General features: G+C 49.0%; 2 protein-coding genes across 2 annotated transcripts in view; one reads left to right on the forward strand and one right to left on the reverse strand.

Annotated features, from left to right (window-relative positions):
* Positions 1-1420: 1420 nt before the first annotated feature.
* Positions 1421-10957, reverse strand: PTGR3 (prostaglandin reductase 3). The gene is made up of 2 exons (XM_049900021.1): positions 10764-10957; positions 1421-4686 (listed from the first exon to the last, which is right to left on the reverse strand). The coding sequence occupies exons 1-2, from the start codon at positions 10955-10957 to the stop codon at positions 3762-3764; spliced, it is 1119 nt and encodes a 372-aa protein (XP_049755978.1). The 3' UTR covers positions 1421-3761.
* Positions 10958-11311: 354 nt separating this feature from the next.
* The window catches only part of TSHZ1 (teashirt zinc finger homeobox 1), a 112985-nt gene continuing 112029 nt past the window's right edge, over positions 11312-12267 (forward strand). The window contains exon 1 of the mRNA XM_049900020.1: positions 11312-11380. The gene's annotated coding sequence lies outside the window, so the exon portion shown is untranslated. The remainder of the gene's footprint in view (positions 11381-12267) is intronic.

Genomic DNA, 12267 nt, shown 5'->3' on the forward strand with positions numbered 1-12267 from the left:
CTTTCCAAAAAAAAAAACAAAAACACTTCCAAAAACAAAGAAATTAATGACATTTACATAAATAAATGTTTTGTTGCTAAACAATAAGTACTATAAATAACAGAGAATAAAATATCTACTAAGCCAAGAGACTGGGAAGTATAGAGAACAGTAATTATGAATTCATCACATCAGGCCATTTTGCAACTGAGTTGCATTCAGGAAACTCATTGTGTACCCCTTAGGAAATTGCTATCCAAAGTTGATCATGCTTGGTCTTTTTTTTTTAAATCATATTTATTCTGAAAATTTCCCATCACTCCTTTATTTTCATATACATTTAAAATATTCTATCTATCCTACATGTACCTGTGATAACGTGATCAAGAAAGCTATTTTCAGTGCTGAGAATCCCCTTGCCCTGTTTTAAAGGAAAATCCAATGTAGTAAAGTCATGCTAATTGAGAACTCTATGAAGGGGTTAAAACATTACCCAGGTACAAGTCGGGTGGCCGTTATAACTGTGATCCAAATAAAAGCCAGAAACAGGAAGCCAAAAAAAAAAAAAAAACAACAGGTCCCTAAGGCAGGCATCTGTCTTAAATGATATCATTTGTCGAGTTCCCAGCATCTTGTGGTTGGGAACACAAAAAGAAGATCTGTGTTGTGCTGAGGACATGACATCCTTATTAGCCAGAATGTTCCTCAAGTACATAACGCAGGATTTTCATTTTAATAAGAAGCAGCTACTTGTCACTGCACTTTGCATGAGATAAATACCGACTGTAACACTAATGACCATTTATAGATGCTCGATAGTACTCCTAAGAAACTTTATTCAGATAAAATTATACAGTAATAATTTATAGGACATACTGTGTGGAACTTCTATGTTTTGTGTGCAAACCGCTCCCTGGTTTTCTTTTTTTTTTTTTAATGCTGAAATCAGCCAACAGCAGTAGTCATCATCAAAGGGACCCTAAGTGACATTTGCTTAGTGGGTTATTTTTTGCATGTGAAGGAATCGTATTTTACGTTTAGAAGTCACAACCTAATTGTAAGTAATAGTTGGGACGCCTTCATTTCTCTGCAGGCTTCCAAGAACCAGCCCGTCCTCAGTGCCCTGCCAGTGACCTTACGGCTGGCGTGTAGAGAAGGCCACGCTGAGAACGGAGAAATAATTTATCCACCGTGATTGCACAGCCCGGGCCACTTCTCTAAAACAAAGACTGACAATAGCCCTAAATTATGGATGGTCCTTGTTGGGGTATGTAACACAGTTCAATAGAAAGGTGTGGAGGCCCTCACACCACTTCACCTCCCATTAGCGGCCGGCCTGAGCAGTAATCCCTGAAGAGTGAAACTGATGCTGAACTATGACCTGCAATTTACAAATCATTTTTCAAAAGGATAAAAAAAAAAAAAAAGGGTTTAAACATATTTTTGGCATTATCTGAATGGGCGGAATCTTTCATGCTTGTTTTCTAAGAATAAATGAAAACAGCATGCAATCTAGTTTCTGAGTTTGGGGAAAAAGAACATCAGGTTTTCAGATTAGATTTTATTTTAAACCTGGCTGTTTGATTTTTTTTTTTTTTAACGTAGCTGAATCCAGCATATTCCCTCAAAATATAACACATTTCTAGTCTGTAGCTTAAGGGATCCATTCTTTTAAATGTTGGTCTTTCATCTTTATTACCCTCCCATTAAAATGAAAGAAACCGGGACTCACTTCAGGTTGGAAGAAGCAATTTAGTTGGTAATGTCCTTACCGCTTGAGTCTTTACTGGGGGAGAGAGTGCACCCTCGCCTAGATTTCACACATCTATCTGCATGAGAAGCAACGACGCCTTTCAGACATAGACCATGTTGGATTTAATAATACCCTTTGATTAGATTATTTTATTACGACATTTTTCCATTACCAGTCATTTCCCGTGCGTGGTTACATTCATAAAACCTGTTTTCTCCCCCTTTGTTTGTTTGTAGAGAGAGAAGCCAGGCAAAGTCTCTTTCCGTTTTGCTACAGCTGTGAGGTCTGAAAGGGACAGATTAATAACTGAGCCCCACATTGGCCGAGCGTGCTCTCTGCGTACGCTGCACCAGTAACCCTTTGCTATAATGAGGACACAAAGAGCCTCCCATCGGGCAGCGACTCCTCTTCATAACTCAGGAGCGTCACAGTGGCAGTAGCCTCTAGTGCTATTTGTCTTTAGTGCAGTTGTGACACTTCAGCATGAGCCATAATTTGGCAGCTATTTACCGTGACATTGCCCTCCAGTGCAGCCATAACATTCAGTAAAGCCATTATTTGGTTTCATTTACCATATAAATTGTATTGTTGTGCATGCATGCTAGCAGCAGCTACATTAGGTACCTGAAAATGAGTAAATCTTGTAAAACAGATACTAAAAGCTCTTCAGCAGCAGAATTTTCTGGCTCCTCCCAGGAAAGGGAGGAAAAACTAAATGTGGTCCCAAACTTTCCTGGAGCACCTTCAATTACGTTGAGATTTCTAAACACCGTCCATACTGGGAAAGCCAGGACTTGAGGAAATAATCACGTGGAGCCTTACATGACACTAGAAAGGCACTATGGGATCACCAGCTCAGCCCTGGCATCTGAGGCCTTCTCCGGTGCACTGGCGGTTAAAGGCACACAGATCCACCCCAGACGTGGCTCAGCAGAGCAGGCCTGTCTTGTCTCTTACCACATGTGGTCAGTGATGACATGAGATGGTATCTGGAGACAGGAAACGGGAATCAGGATCAGTGACAGCTACCTTGGTTTCTGTGACCAGACACGAAGTGCATCTTCCACCTCCGAAAGCCTCTACTGCTGAGCGGATGCACTGCTGTTTTGGATCACTCAGTCCCCACTGCAAAGGTGCTATCTGACATTTCCTGTTTCCGGCACCCAGGCCTGCTGTGATGCCCACAGAGTGCTTCCCTGGTGTGGTCCATGCGGGACCACAGTGCAGATGCAGTACAAGCCCTTCCCTTTCCTGCTCTGTAGTTCCCCTTTGAAAACCTGCTTGCTGTGTGTATATACGTTTTCAACGCAGCTTTGCTTTTTAATTTTAAGGGGAGAGGAAAATTTTTGTTTCTACATATACCTCAGCAGGACGGGTGTGGATAAAAGCCATCAAACACTAGATATGTCTTTAAATACTTCTGGCTATCGGGTTGCTACGAGTCGGAATCGACTTGACAGCAATGGGTTTTTGGTGTTCACCCAACCATTTTTTCAAATAACTTTGCAAAGTCAAATCTGGGGGGGATTCTCCCAAATTTCTATTGAGACAGTTGGCTGATGATTTATAGAATAGGGGTGACTTGCTGATAACATGGATTCTGAAAATATACAGCTGACTTGCTATATCTCTCATGTATGAACTACTGGTAAGTGTAAGACCACACTATCCCAAAGCAAAGAATTTATGAACTATTCTCAAGACCAGTTTTAAAATCATACTGACATGATCAGTGCTTCCATCAGGAATTAACTGAGTCCCTGGGACAATAAAAGCTGGAATGAGACTGCCCATGACTAAACAATCAAATGTGCACGTTTTACCTCTTAGCCATCCGAGCAAATTTTATTAGCACATTTTTTTTTTCTGAGAGGCAAAAAAAAAAAAGAGAAACTGAATCATTAACACCTTACTTTTGTTTTAAGAAATATTACACCCATCACCAACTAAAAATACATTGATTTTTAGCAACTCCGAGGCGTCAAGTGCCCATTTTTGTTCTCTTTTGATTTATATCATTGTTCTGTTTTTACAGCTTACTGTTGACAGCATGAGGTAATTCAACAACAATTTTCCCAGTGTTTTTCCCCATGTACATATAATCTACAGCACGGAATACAGACTCCAAGCCAGTAAACTCGCCCCCTGGAGACAGCGCTCCAAGGTCCACCTCACACACCAGTTCTCCACGTTCGTACATCTTGAGCAAGTGGTCTATGGCTGCCTGATATTTAGAAAGGTAATGGTTCAGGAAGAAACCCTGGATGCTGGCAGATTTTCTTAACAGTTTGGCTGGCAATGTTCCCGCTTTCACAGGAGAAAGGCCAGTAGGAGTTTGGTAGCCAGAGATAAACCCAATTAAAATCAAGCGCCCTTTGGTGGCCAGTGCACTCACTGCCAAGTCAAACAGGGCCCCCCCCACAGACTCGAAGACCACATCCACACCTTCGGGGTACTCCCGCTTAAGGACAGCACCCACATTCTCCGTTTTATAGTTGATGGGGCGATCACAGCCAAGAGACTTCAGGAAAGCAGACTTTTCATCAGAAGAGCAGGTTCCAATTACGTGGCATTTCGCTCTCTTTGAAAGCTGCACAGCAAACTGGCCTGTCCCCCCAGCTGCAGCTGTCACCAAAACTTTCTTTCCTTCTGACAACTCTCCAAGCTCCTCCAGGCTGAGGTATGCAGTAGTGCCACTTACCAGCAGGGCAAGGTACTCGGGTTTCACAGAGGGCACTGGAGTTGCAACATTGGCAGACACAACTGTATATTCAGCAAAAGAGCCAGGTGCCATGTAAGCCACAGCTTGGCCAACTGTGTACCTGGCACTAGCAGAAAGGCCTAAGGCTACCACCTCACCGATGCCTTCAAAACCTGCATCGAAGGGGACCTTAAGGGAAGGGCCATATCGACCAGCGGAATGGTTGATGTCCGATGCATTAACACCAACAAATCTAGGAGAAAACAAACAGAAATGCATTAAGATTTTTCCCTTGCCAGGGCCTTGATGTTCCACTTAGAAAAATCCCTTTAATTCCAGTTACTGTCGAAGGGTTGCTAAGCTAGCTATACATTCTGACAGAATTCCAGAAAATGAGTCCGGCTGTTCAACTGAAAAAAGAAACTAAGCAAGTATTAGTTCAACAATGATTTTCAACCAGAGTTTTGGCATATTGTTTCAGTACACTGTATTGTTTCATCGGTTTAGGAATAATTTTGTATCACTTTAAATCTCAGGTTGTTTACTTCATGTGTCATTTATTCCCCCCCCCCCTTTTTTTTTCTTCAAAAGGAAAAATAAGCAAAAAAAAAGTCAGGAATTCAGTAAGCCTTTACTTACATACAAACTTCACTAGGGCGTGGGTTGGAAATTAACTGGTCTCTTAACAAAGATGTTACAAACAATCCAGGGATAAAATATATTCAAAGAGGTAGACTTGTATCGATTCTGGCCACAATTTAACACTTCAGATAATAATAGTAATGACAAGGATACTATTAAAGATGGATGGAAAGTACAAGGTCATGGGTTGTTCCATGGTCCTGCAGGGGCTGTTTAAAACAGTGGTGTGTGGCTGCAGGACGTTTTCTTTCTGATGTAACTCTGTCTGGTGTGAAAATACGCATTGTGATTAATTTAACAAAAAAACTGTCTCATAAAGGCATATAGACTTTGAGAGAACATTCAACATTTTACAGTCCTTTTTCAGATGAAAAGGAAAGCAAACTGTCACTTTATTTTTCCCCAACAAGAAGCCGAGACAGAGCTTGATCAATACCAGATGATTATTTTCATTTTGGTATCCAGATATCCAGTTTAATTGCGAGGCCAGTATTTTCACCAGCTTTCTCTCATCTCCGTATACCCCGTAACAAAAATATCCTAATACATAAGGAAAAAAGTCATCTGCTAAGGATGTCAGGAGGTGGTTTAGACATATAACGGAGACCCTAAGAATGTCACTTCCACCTGTAACCTAGTGGCATGAGGAAAACTTAGTAAGAACATTTTAAACGCATTCGCTTTTAATTTAACTTAATAAAAGCTTATAAACCACAAGTGTTCTGTGCAAGAAGGACACACTATCACAGCAATATAGATCACGCTCAGCACTTATACACGCTCCGTTACGGTGATTCCCCAGATATCTACAATGTGGAAAGTTCTCTATATGCTGGAGAAATAAGAAAGCAGGAAACAAATTCTTCTGGCCAGGTCTAGCTGCTTCCAGAAGTCAGAGACTACAGCCTCAATCATATGCCCCAGAATTCCATATCCACAAATGATTCCAAGGGGTCTAAATGATTTCTGCTGGTTTCTCCTTTGGCATGTTAATACCAAGAGATGCCTATGTCCTATTTTTAGAAAAGGGAAACCCAGCCATCTTCCCTTGAGTTTATACCCTTCTCCAGGCCTGTGCTATTAAGAAAAAGGCCAGATTCCTCCAGACTTCACAGGGGGGGGTGGAGGCAGCCTAGCTGGAGGCTTTATGGGTACCCCTAAGATCCAGTGTGAAGCAGACCCCAGGAAAGGCTGACTAGGGAGTGGAAGTGATGGCAGGCTGTGGTTTTGGAGGTGGGAGGAGAGCTCGGCCACCACTTCTTTCTCTCGGTCCCTTCACCAGGGTTAACCCTTGCATCTTTCCCCTCTCTCTGGCTCTTTCAGCTCTCCGCGCCCCCCCCTCCCCCCAGCCAGTGGCTCAGCAGTCTGAGCTGGAGCACCAGTTCCTGGCTGGGGGACCCTGCCTTGAGCTCTGGTGGCAGACAGCCCTTGGCGGCGGCAGCCCCTGGGGGCCTCCCCACCTCTGGGGGCTGAACTTGAAAGCTCCGCAGGGGAAAAGGGCGAGTGTCCCGTGTCCTGCAACCCGGCTGTGGGTCTCCACTTCCGAGGAAGCAGGGGCGAGTCAGAGCAGGGAGTGCGCCCCAGAAGGGCAGAGAGCTGGCGCACACCGGGAAGGGCGAAGGCCAAGTGTGGGCAGCGGCGGAGTGGCTCAGCTGGGAGCTGGAGGCAGCGGCTGGACTCCACTGTTGGTTTAAAAACCCAACACAACCATCTCAGTCCCAGCACTAGCCAGCACTCGAGCAGCGTGACGAAGACTGCAGGGTCCACCACGCTGTCCCTGCCGGTCCCCGCGCGTTCTGTTCGGCCGGTTCCTGCCTCATCCCTGCCGCTCCCCTCGCCGCGCTCGGACTGCTTGAAGGCGCCAGCGCTCCTAGGAAGGTCCCCTCGGAAGTGTGTGGGTCCCCACCGGCTGCTTGACTTGTCCCGTCCTCCCCGGAGGGCCGGAAGCGGCGTGGGCGGAGGGGCCAAGACCATGACCTCGTACTCCTGGTGGGCAGGTCCCTGCCACCCGCCCTGCGTCCCCTCGCTGCTACCGAGCTCCCGCCCAGGACATCTAAGTTCCCGGGAGCCCCGCGCGCGCTGGGCTGAGTGGTCTGCAGCCTGCAGCGGCTGGATCACTACTTTGGCTTCCTACCCCATTTTCTCGCACGCAGCCCCCCCCCCCCCCACACCATCTTTTCAATGGCCTGGTCTTCCGTGAATGAGGCTCCTGCTTCGGCACTGACCGCGGCGGCTCTGCTCTGCGTACCTCGCTCTCTCCCGGATTGCCTGGCCCCTCGTGGAGGGCCCCCCGTCACCCTCCCCCCCAAGTCCCCACCGGTTACGAAGCACGGCCTCAGCGGCTGGAGGGGACCCGGGCCCGCCCGGGGCGCGCCTCTGTCCTTACCTGGGCTTTGGGAAGAAGCCGCGCGAGGTCCGGAGCCCCGCGCCTTCCACTTCACCAGAAACAAGTTCAAGAGCAGCGAGCGCAAAGGGAAGGGGTACCCGGTGGGGAGCAGGGGGCAGGAAAGCATGCAGAAGGAGAAAAAGGGATGACACACTAGTGTTTGCAAATTCGAGGTCCCCCACACCGCTTTAATTTAAAATGCGTGCTTTTAATGAGCGCAGGATTCTAGCAATCCGACAGGAGGATCCACTTAAAAGCTACAACTCAGGAACCCCAGGAAAAAGAATGAGGCCGCTGCGGGCTTTTCCCAAATATATACCCTTCCAAAGTCTCTGGGTTTATTTATACTAAAAAGTGCTGAGGCCCTTCGTCATGTTTATTGTGAAAACAGGGCAATCCTGCAGAGGGGAGGGAAAGGCTGTCCTTTGAACAAAAACCAAAGACGAAGGCTCAGGTCCAGAGCAAAAGGCTTCAATACTGGAAGAGGAAACAATGTCGTCCAAACCAGACCTTCCTTAAAAAAAAAAAAAAAAAAATCCTGGCCCCGAGAATCAGCAGAATTATTGTTGCCCGCCCGAGAGCAACAAACCGTTCATCAAAAAGCCCTCCCCTCCCCCCTCTGCCATTCCTACAAACTCTTTGCGCCATTATCTTAACACTTCAGCAAAAAGTCGTTAGAGAGATTTTGGAAACGAAATGACCTGCCACCCTCTTACAAAAAAAGCTGAAAATGGCGCGTAAACGGACTTAAACTGAGGGTCTCTTTCTCCCTTTCTTTTCCTTTTCTGAGGGCTGGGCATGGAGTGGGAGATCTCCAGGAAGTTGTCCTCCGCAGCAGAAAACAGTAAGGTAGGACCCGGGTAAAGGGACACGCATTACTGTGCAACAGGGCTTTTAGAACCCCCTTCTCATACCTTTCTTAAATGGTACACTTTAGTCGCCACAATCAATGTCCAGCTTAAAAAACATTTCCCTCCCTGTGAATTAAAACTTTGTATTTCCTGTTATGATGAAATAAGACGTGCAAATGTTTCACTGAAAGAAAAAGTCAGATGGAGTACAATGAAACCCTCCAAACACTTTCCAAACAAGTGAATTGGGGCTTAATTCACTCATTCCGAAGCAGGTTTTACCATAAAAATGAGGAATGTGCACATAAAATTTCAATGCAATTAACACCATTCAGGGGTGATGTGGTCTAGATTAAATGAACTAACCTGCAGTGATTAAGCCTCTATTCTTTTTGGTAAAATGCCACTTCCGTGGACACTTATTTGCAAGGATCAAGGTCTGCATACAGTTTGGAGGTAGGAGAAGATTTTCCAGTAGCATAGAGGAAGGGAGAGACAGTCCTCCTTCTAACACACAGAGAACTGGCCATTCTCTCCTCCTGTTGCAGATTTCAAGGTAGAAGTAACAGAAGTTAGAGGTTAAGTTGTTAAATGAACACTGTTTATATTAAAGGGATTCCTGGCCCGCGTGGAGAGGAAAAAGAGGCATGGATCCTAAAGCAAACCAAACTGGGGAGCCGGCGCTCCTGCGCCCTGAATATGGAATTCAGGCATCTACGTTGCTTGCGCCTTTGGACCAACTCTGGTGGCCCAGGGCCCACAGCGAGCCTCGGCCCCTTAGTCGCTGGGAGCAGCCCTTTGGGAAGGAGGCAGGAGGGGGCGGAGGGCGACCAAAGGCAAGAAGGGTGAGGAGCACAGAAGGGAAAGCTACCCAAGGAGGTGATGAACATTCGCAGGTAGAGAGGCCCGGGGAGCGCGCTGTGGGCGGGAGCGGTTCCACCAGACAGGTACACCCACTGTGGGCTAGTAATTCTCTAATTTCACACCTTCCCCTGCTTGTTCCCTCTCTGTCGCCCCCGCTCCCTCATAAAAGGGATTTTATTCAAGCGGTTGTGTGTTCACGTTCAGTCAATGGTATTCTTAATTAGAAGGAGAAAAGGTAAAAACTTTTGCCCATGTAAGTTTGTCTGGAGGTTTTTCATTTGGGTCTCACCGCCACTTCTGGCAAACCTCGACTGCGTTTTGTACGTGAACGAACACAGAAGCCCTTCTTTGTAACCTGGAAGAGCGAGGGTGTTCTTCTCTTACAGCCTTTGGGTCTCGGCATATAATGGAGTTCTCCGCAGCCATGCAAACTTTCCAGAGAAAAAAAGCACTCCCCCCTCCACTCCGTCCTCTCTCAGCTCAATCATTACACCCCCAACAGGTTTCCAAAGTTTTATATAATAATCAGAATCCCTAAATCGTGCGGGGACGGCTGTTAAGAATCTAAAAGGGGGCCTGTCGAGTAAACGTTGCCTGAAGCTCTTTTGGCAGGGCACATTTTGACCTTCAAAATGGACTTGCAGGACTTGCTGACACACAGTTTACAACATAGTTACATTCTCAATTTATTCCTTTCTTCATTAATATTCGACCTAAGACATGCAAAGCCTTAACCATTCGGATCTGACTCAGCGGACGGGCGAGCACTGCTCTTTCTAAGGGACAGGAGGAGCCCTAGCCTGGAAGTCTGGCGATGAGGGGAGGAGGTCCGGGGACCTCGGAACGTGGACCTCGGAACGTGGCAGGGAGGACCGCTCAGGCCGGCGCCAGGGCCCTCTCTTTCCTGTTGCTTCCCCGGCTACTAAAACTGAGTCACGTGCATACTTCCGAGGTGGGGGCGGGAGGAAGGACAGTCAGGACAGGGCAACGACCCGGAGGTCGCAGGGTGCCTGCAAAACCTGCAGGCAATCCCCCCACCGCGGCCCAGCTGCCCGGGACACGCGCCGCGCGCTGTCGATTTCCTTTAGGTGACAGACAACAGTCACCCAGCACTGACAACACGCAGACGACACCGGCGAGGTGCACTTGAACACATCCAACTACAGGCACCGCCACTGCGCGGCGGCCGCCCACCTGGAGGGGCAGTAGGCACCGCCCCGGCTGCCCCGAGTCTTCGCTGAGCCAGCGTTTTCCCTAAATGGAGCTGTGTGCGTCCGGGCGGCTCTTGCTTCCCCAAAGCGTAGTTGCGCGCAGTGGCCGTGGGTGCGGAAGGGCCATGAGGGGAGTCTCCCTTCTGGGTCGCGGCAGTTTTATTTCGGGCGGGAGGGGGAGGAGGTGGGCTGGGGGAGGGGAGGGGAATCCCAAATTAAAATAAGCTTCAGTGAGGAGGCCGCTCGGCTCCACCGCTCTGCACCATCGCAACAGGAACCTGCAATCGCGCTCGCCAGATGGCGGCGGGCGAACTTCCCGCGGGCAGCCGAGGCGGCACAGACCCAGCGCGGGCCTGGGGCGGGGCGCGGGGCTCACCGGTTCCGGACGAGGAGGTCTCCGTCCCCTGGGAGCGGCACCGCGCAGTCCCGGCGCAGGGTGACCGCCTCGCGGAAGTTGGGGCTCAGCCGGGTTACCACCAGCTTCTGCATGGCGCGGGGGATGGCAGAGCCCTTGAAGTCCAGGAAGCGTTGGGCGTACGACATGTCCACGATGGTCCGCAGCGCACGCATTGCCCATTTGGCGCCCGCTAGCTCAGCCGGGCCGCGGGGAGCGGGGCGGGCTCCGGCGGCGGGGCGGGGCGGGGCGGCCCCTCCCCCGGCCCCCGCATCCCGGCCGCCGCGCCGCCGCTGCTCCTTTAATCTCTGTGTTTTGTTTTGAATCTGCTCGGCGCAGACTGGCCGGGAGCCTCTCCGCCCTCCTCCTTCCTCCCGGCGCCGCACAGGCACCGGATATCCCCACCCTCGCCGTGTCCAAAAGCCGGATTTGACTCCTCCAAGGCGGCGGCGGGGGGGCCCGAGGGGACCCCGCTCGGCGCCCGACGCTCGAGCGCAGGCAGCCCTCGGCCCCGCAGCCCGGCCCGCAGCGGCGCGGTCTCGGCGGCCAGCGCAGGCACCTCCCCTTCCCGTGCGAAGCGCGCACTTCCTTGCAAGGTGGTACGAATCAACCCCGAGCGCGGCCGGGGCGGCAGGGCACGGCCGGGCGGAGCGCCCCGGGCCGGGTGGTGCCGGGAGCCCGCGGTCCCAGCGTGGGCTGGGCGCGCCCCAGGGCTCCTTCCCCCTAGGCCCGGGCCCTCGGTCCCGGCCGGTCTCGCAGTGCCGGCTGCCCTTGTCTGTCCCATGCAAGTTGCGCGAACTAAGCCATTTTATTTATTTTGGCCTAGATCTCTTGTTTTTCCGCTAATGTTTTAAAAAAAAAAACTACAAGGCTGTTAATGGTTCCCCACTGGGAGAGAAAGCACATATTGGAAGTTAGCGAGCCAAATTCCCAAAGCACACAAACATTTTAAACTTCTAGATGGTGATGCCAACGGACTTAATTGAATTGGAGACGTTGCAGTGCTGCATTTTGTAACCCCGCTAGAAAGACCCGCAGTTCCGTGGCGTCGATTTTCTCCCCGATTGTGTGCACTGACCAGATAATCAGTTCGCTTTTCAGAGCGGGACAAGTTAAATATTTTCTACTTTTTTCTGTGATGAACCAAGTCTAGCTTTAAATGTTTATTAAAGATACTTTAATAGTAATAATTTAAAAAAATTTCTTGTTTTCCACTCACCTGTGAGTTACCAAAATACAAAAGCCAAACAGCGCCCCACCCCCACCGAAATCTATCCCCAAACTAAAATGGTCAGAGTGCCACAGGTATTTCTATCTCCAATATAGGGCAGTCTTCCTCCACGGGTCGTTCGAGTGCACGTGGGTACATGTGTACGAATGTACAAGCAGAGAGGATACTAAGAGGTTTAAAAATCTACAGGCAGTTGTCTGTACTTAACTTGGTTTACGACACATGGGTTCCACCCAGTATCCGCCAGTGGATTAC

The sequence above is a fragment of the Elephas maximus genome, chromosome 11 (assembly GCF_024166365.1).
Source record: "Elephas maximus indicus isolate mEleMax1 chromosome 11, mEleMax1 primary haplotype, whole genome shotgun sequence".
Taxonomy (NCBI): domain Eukaryota; kingdom Metazoa; phylum Chordata; class Mammalia; order Proboscidea; family Elephantidae; genus Elephas; species Elephas maximus.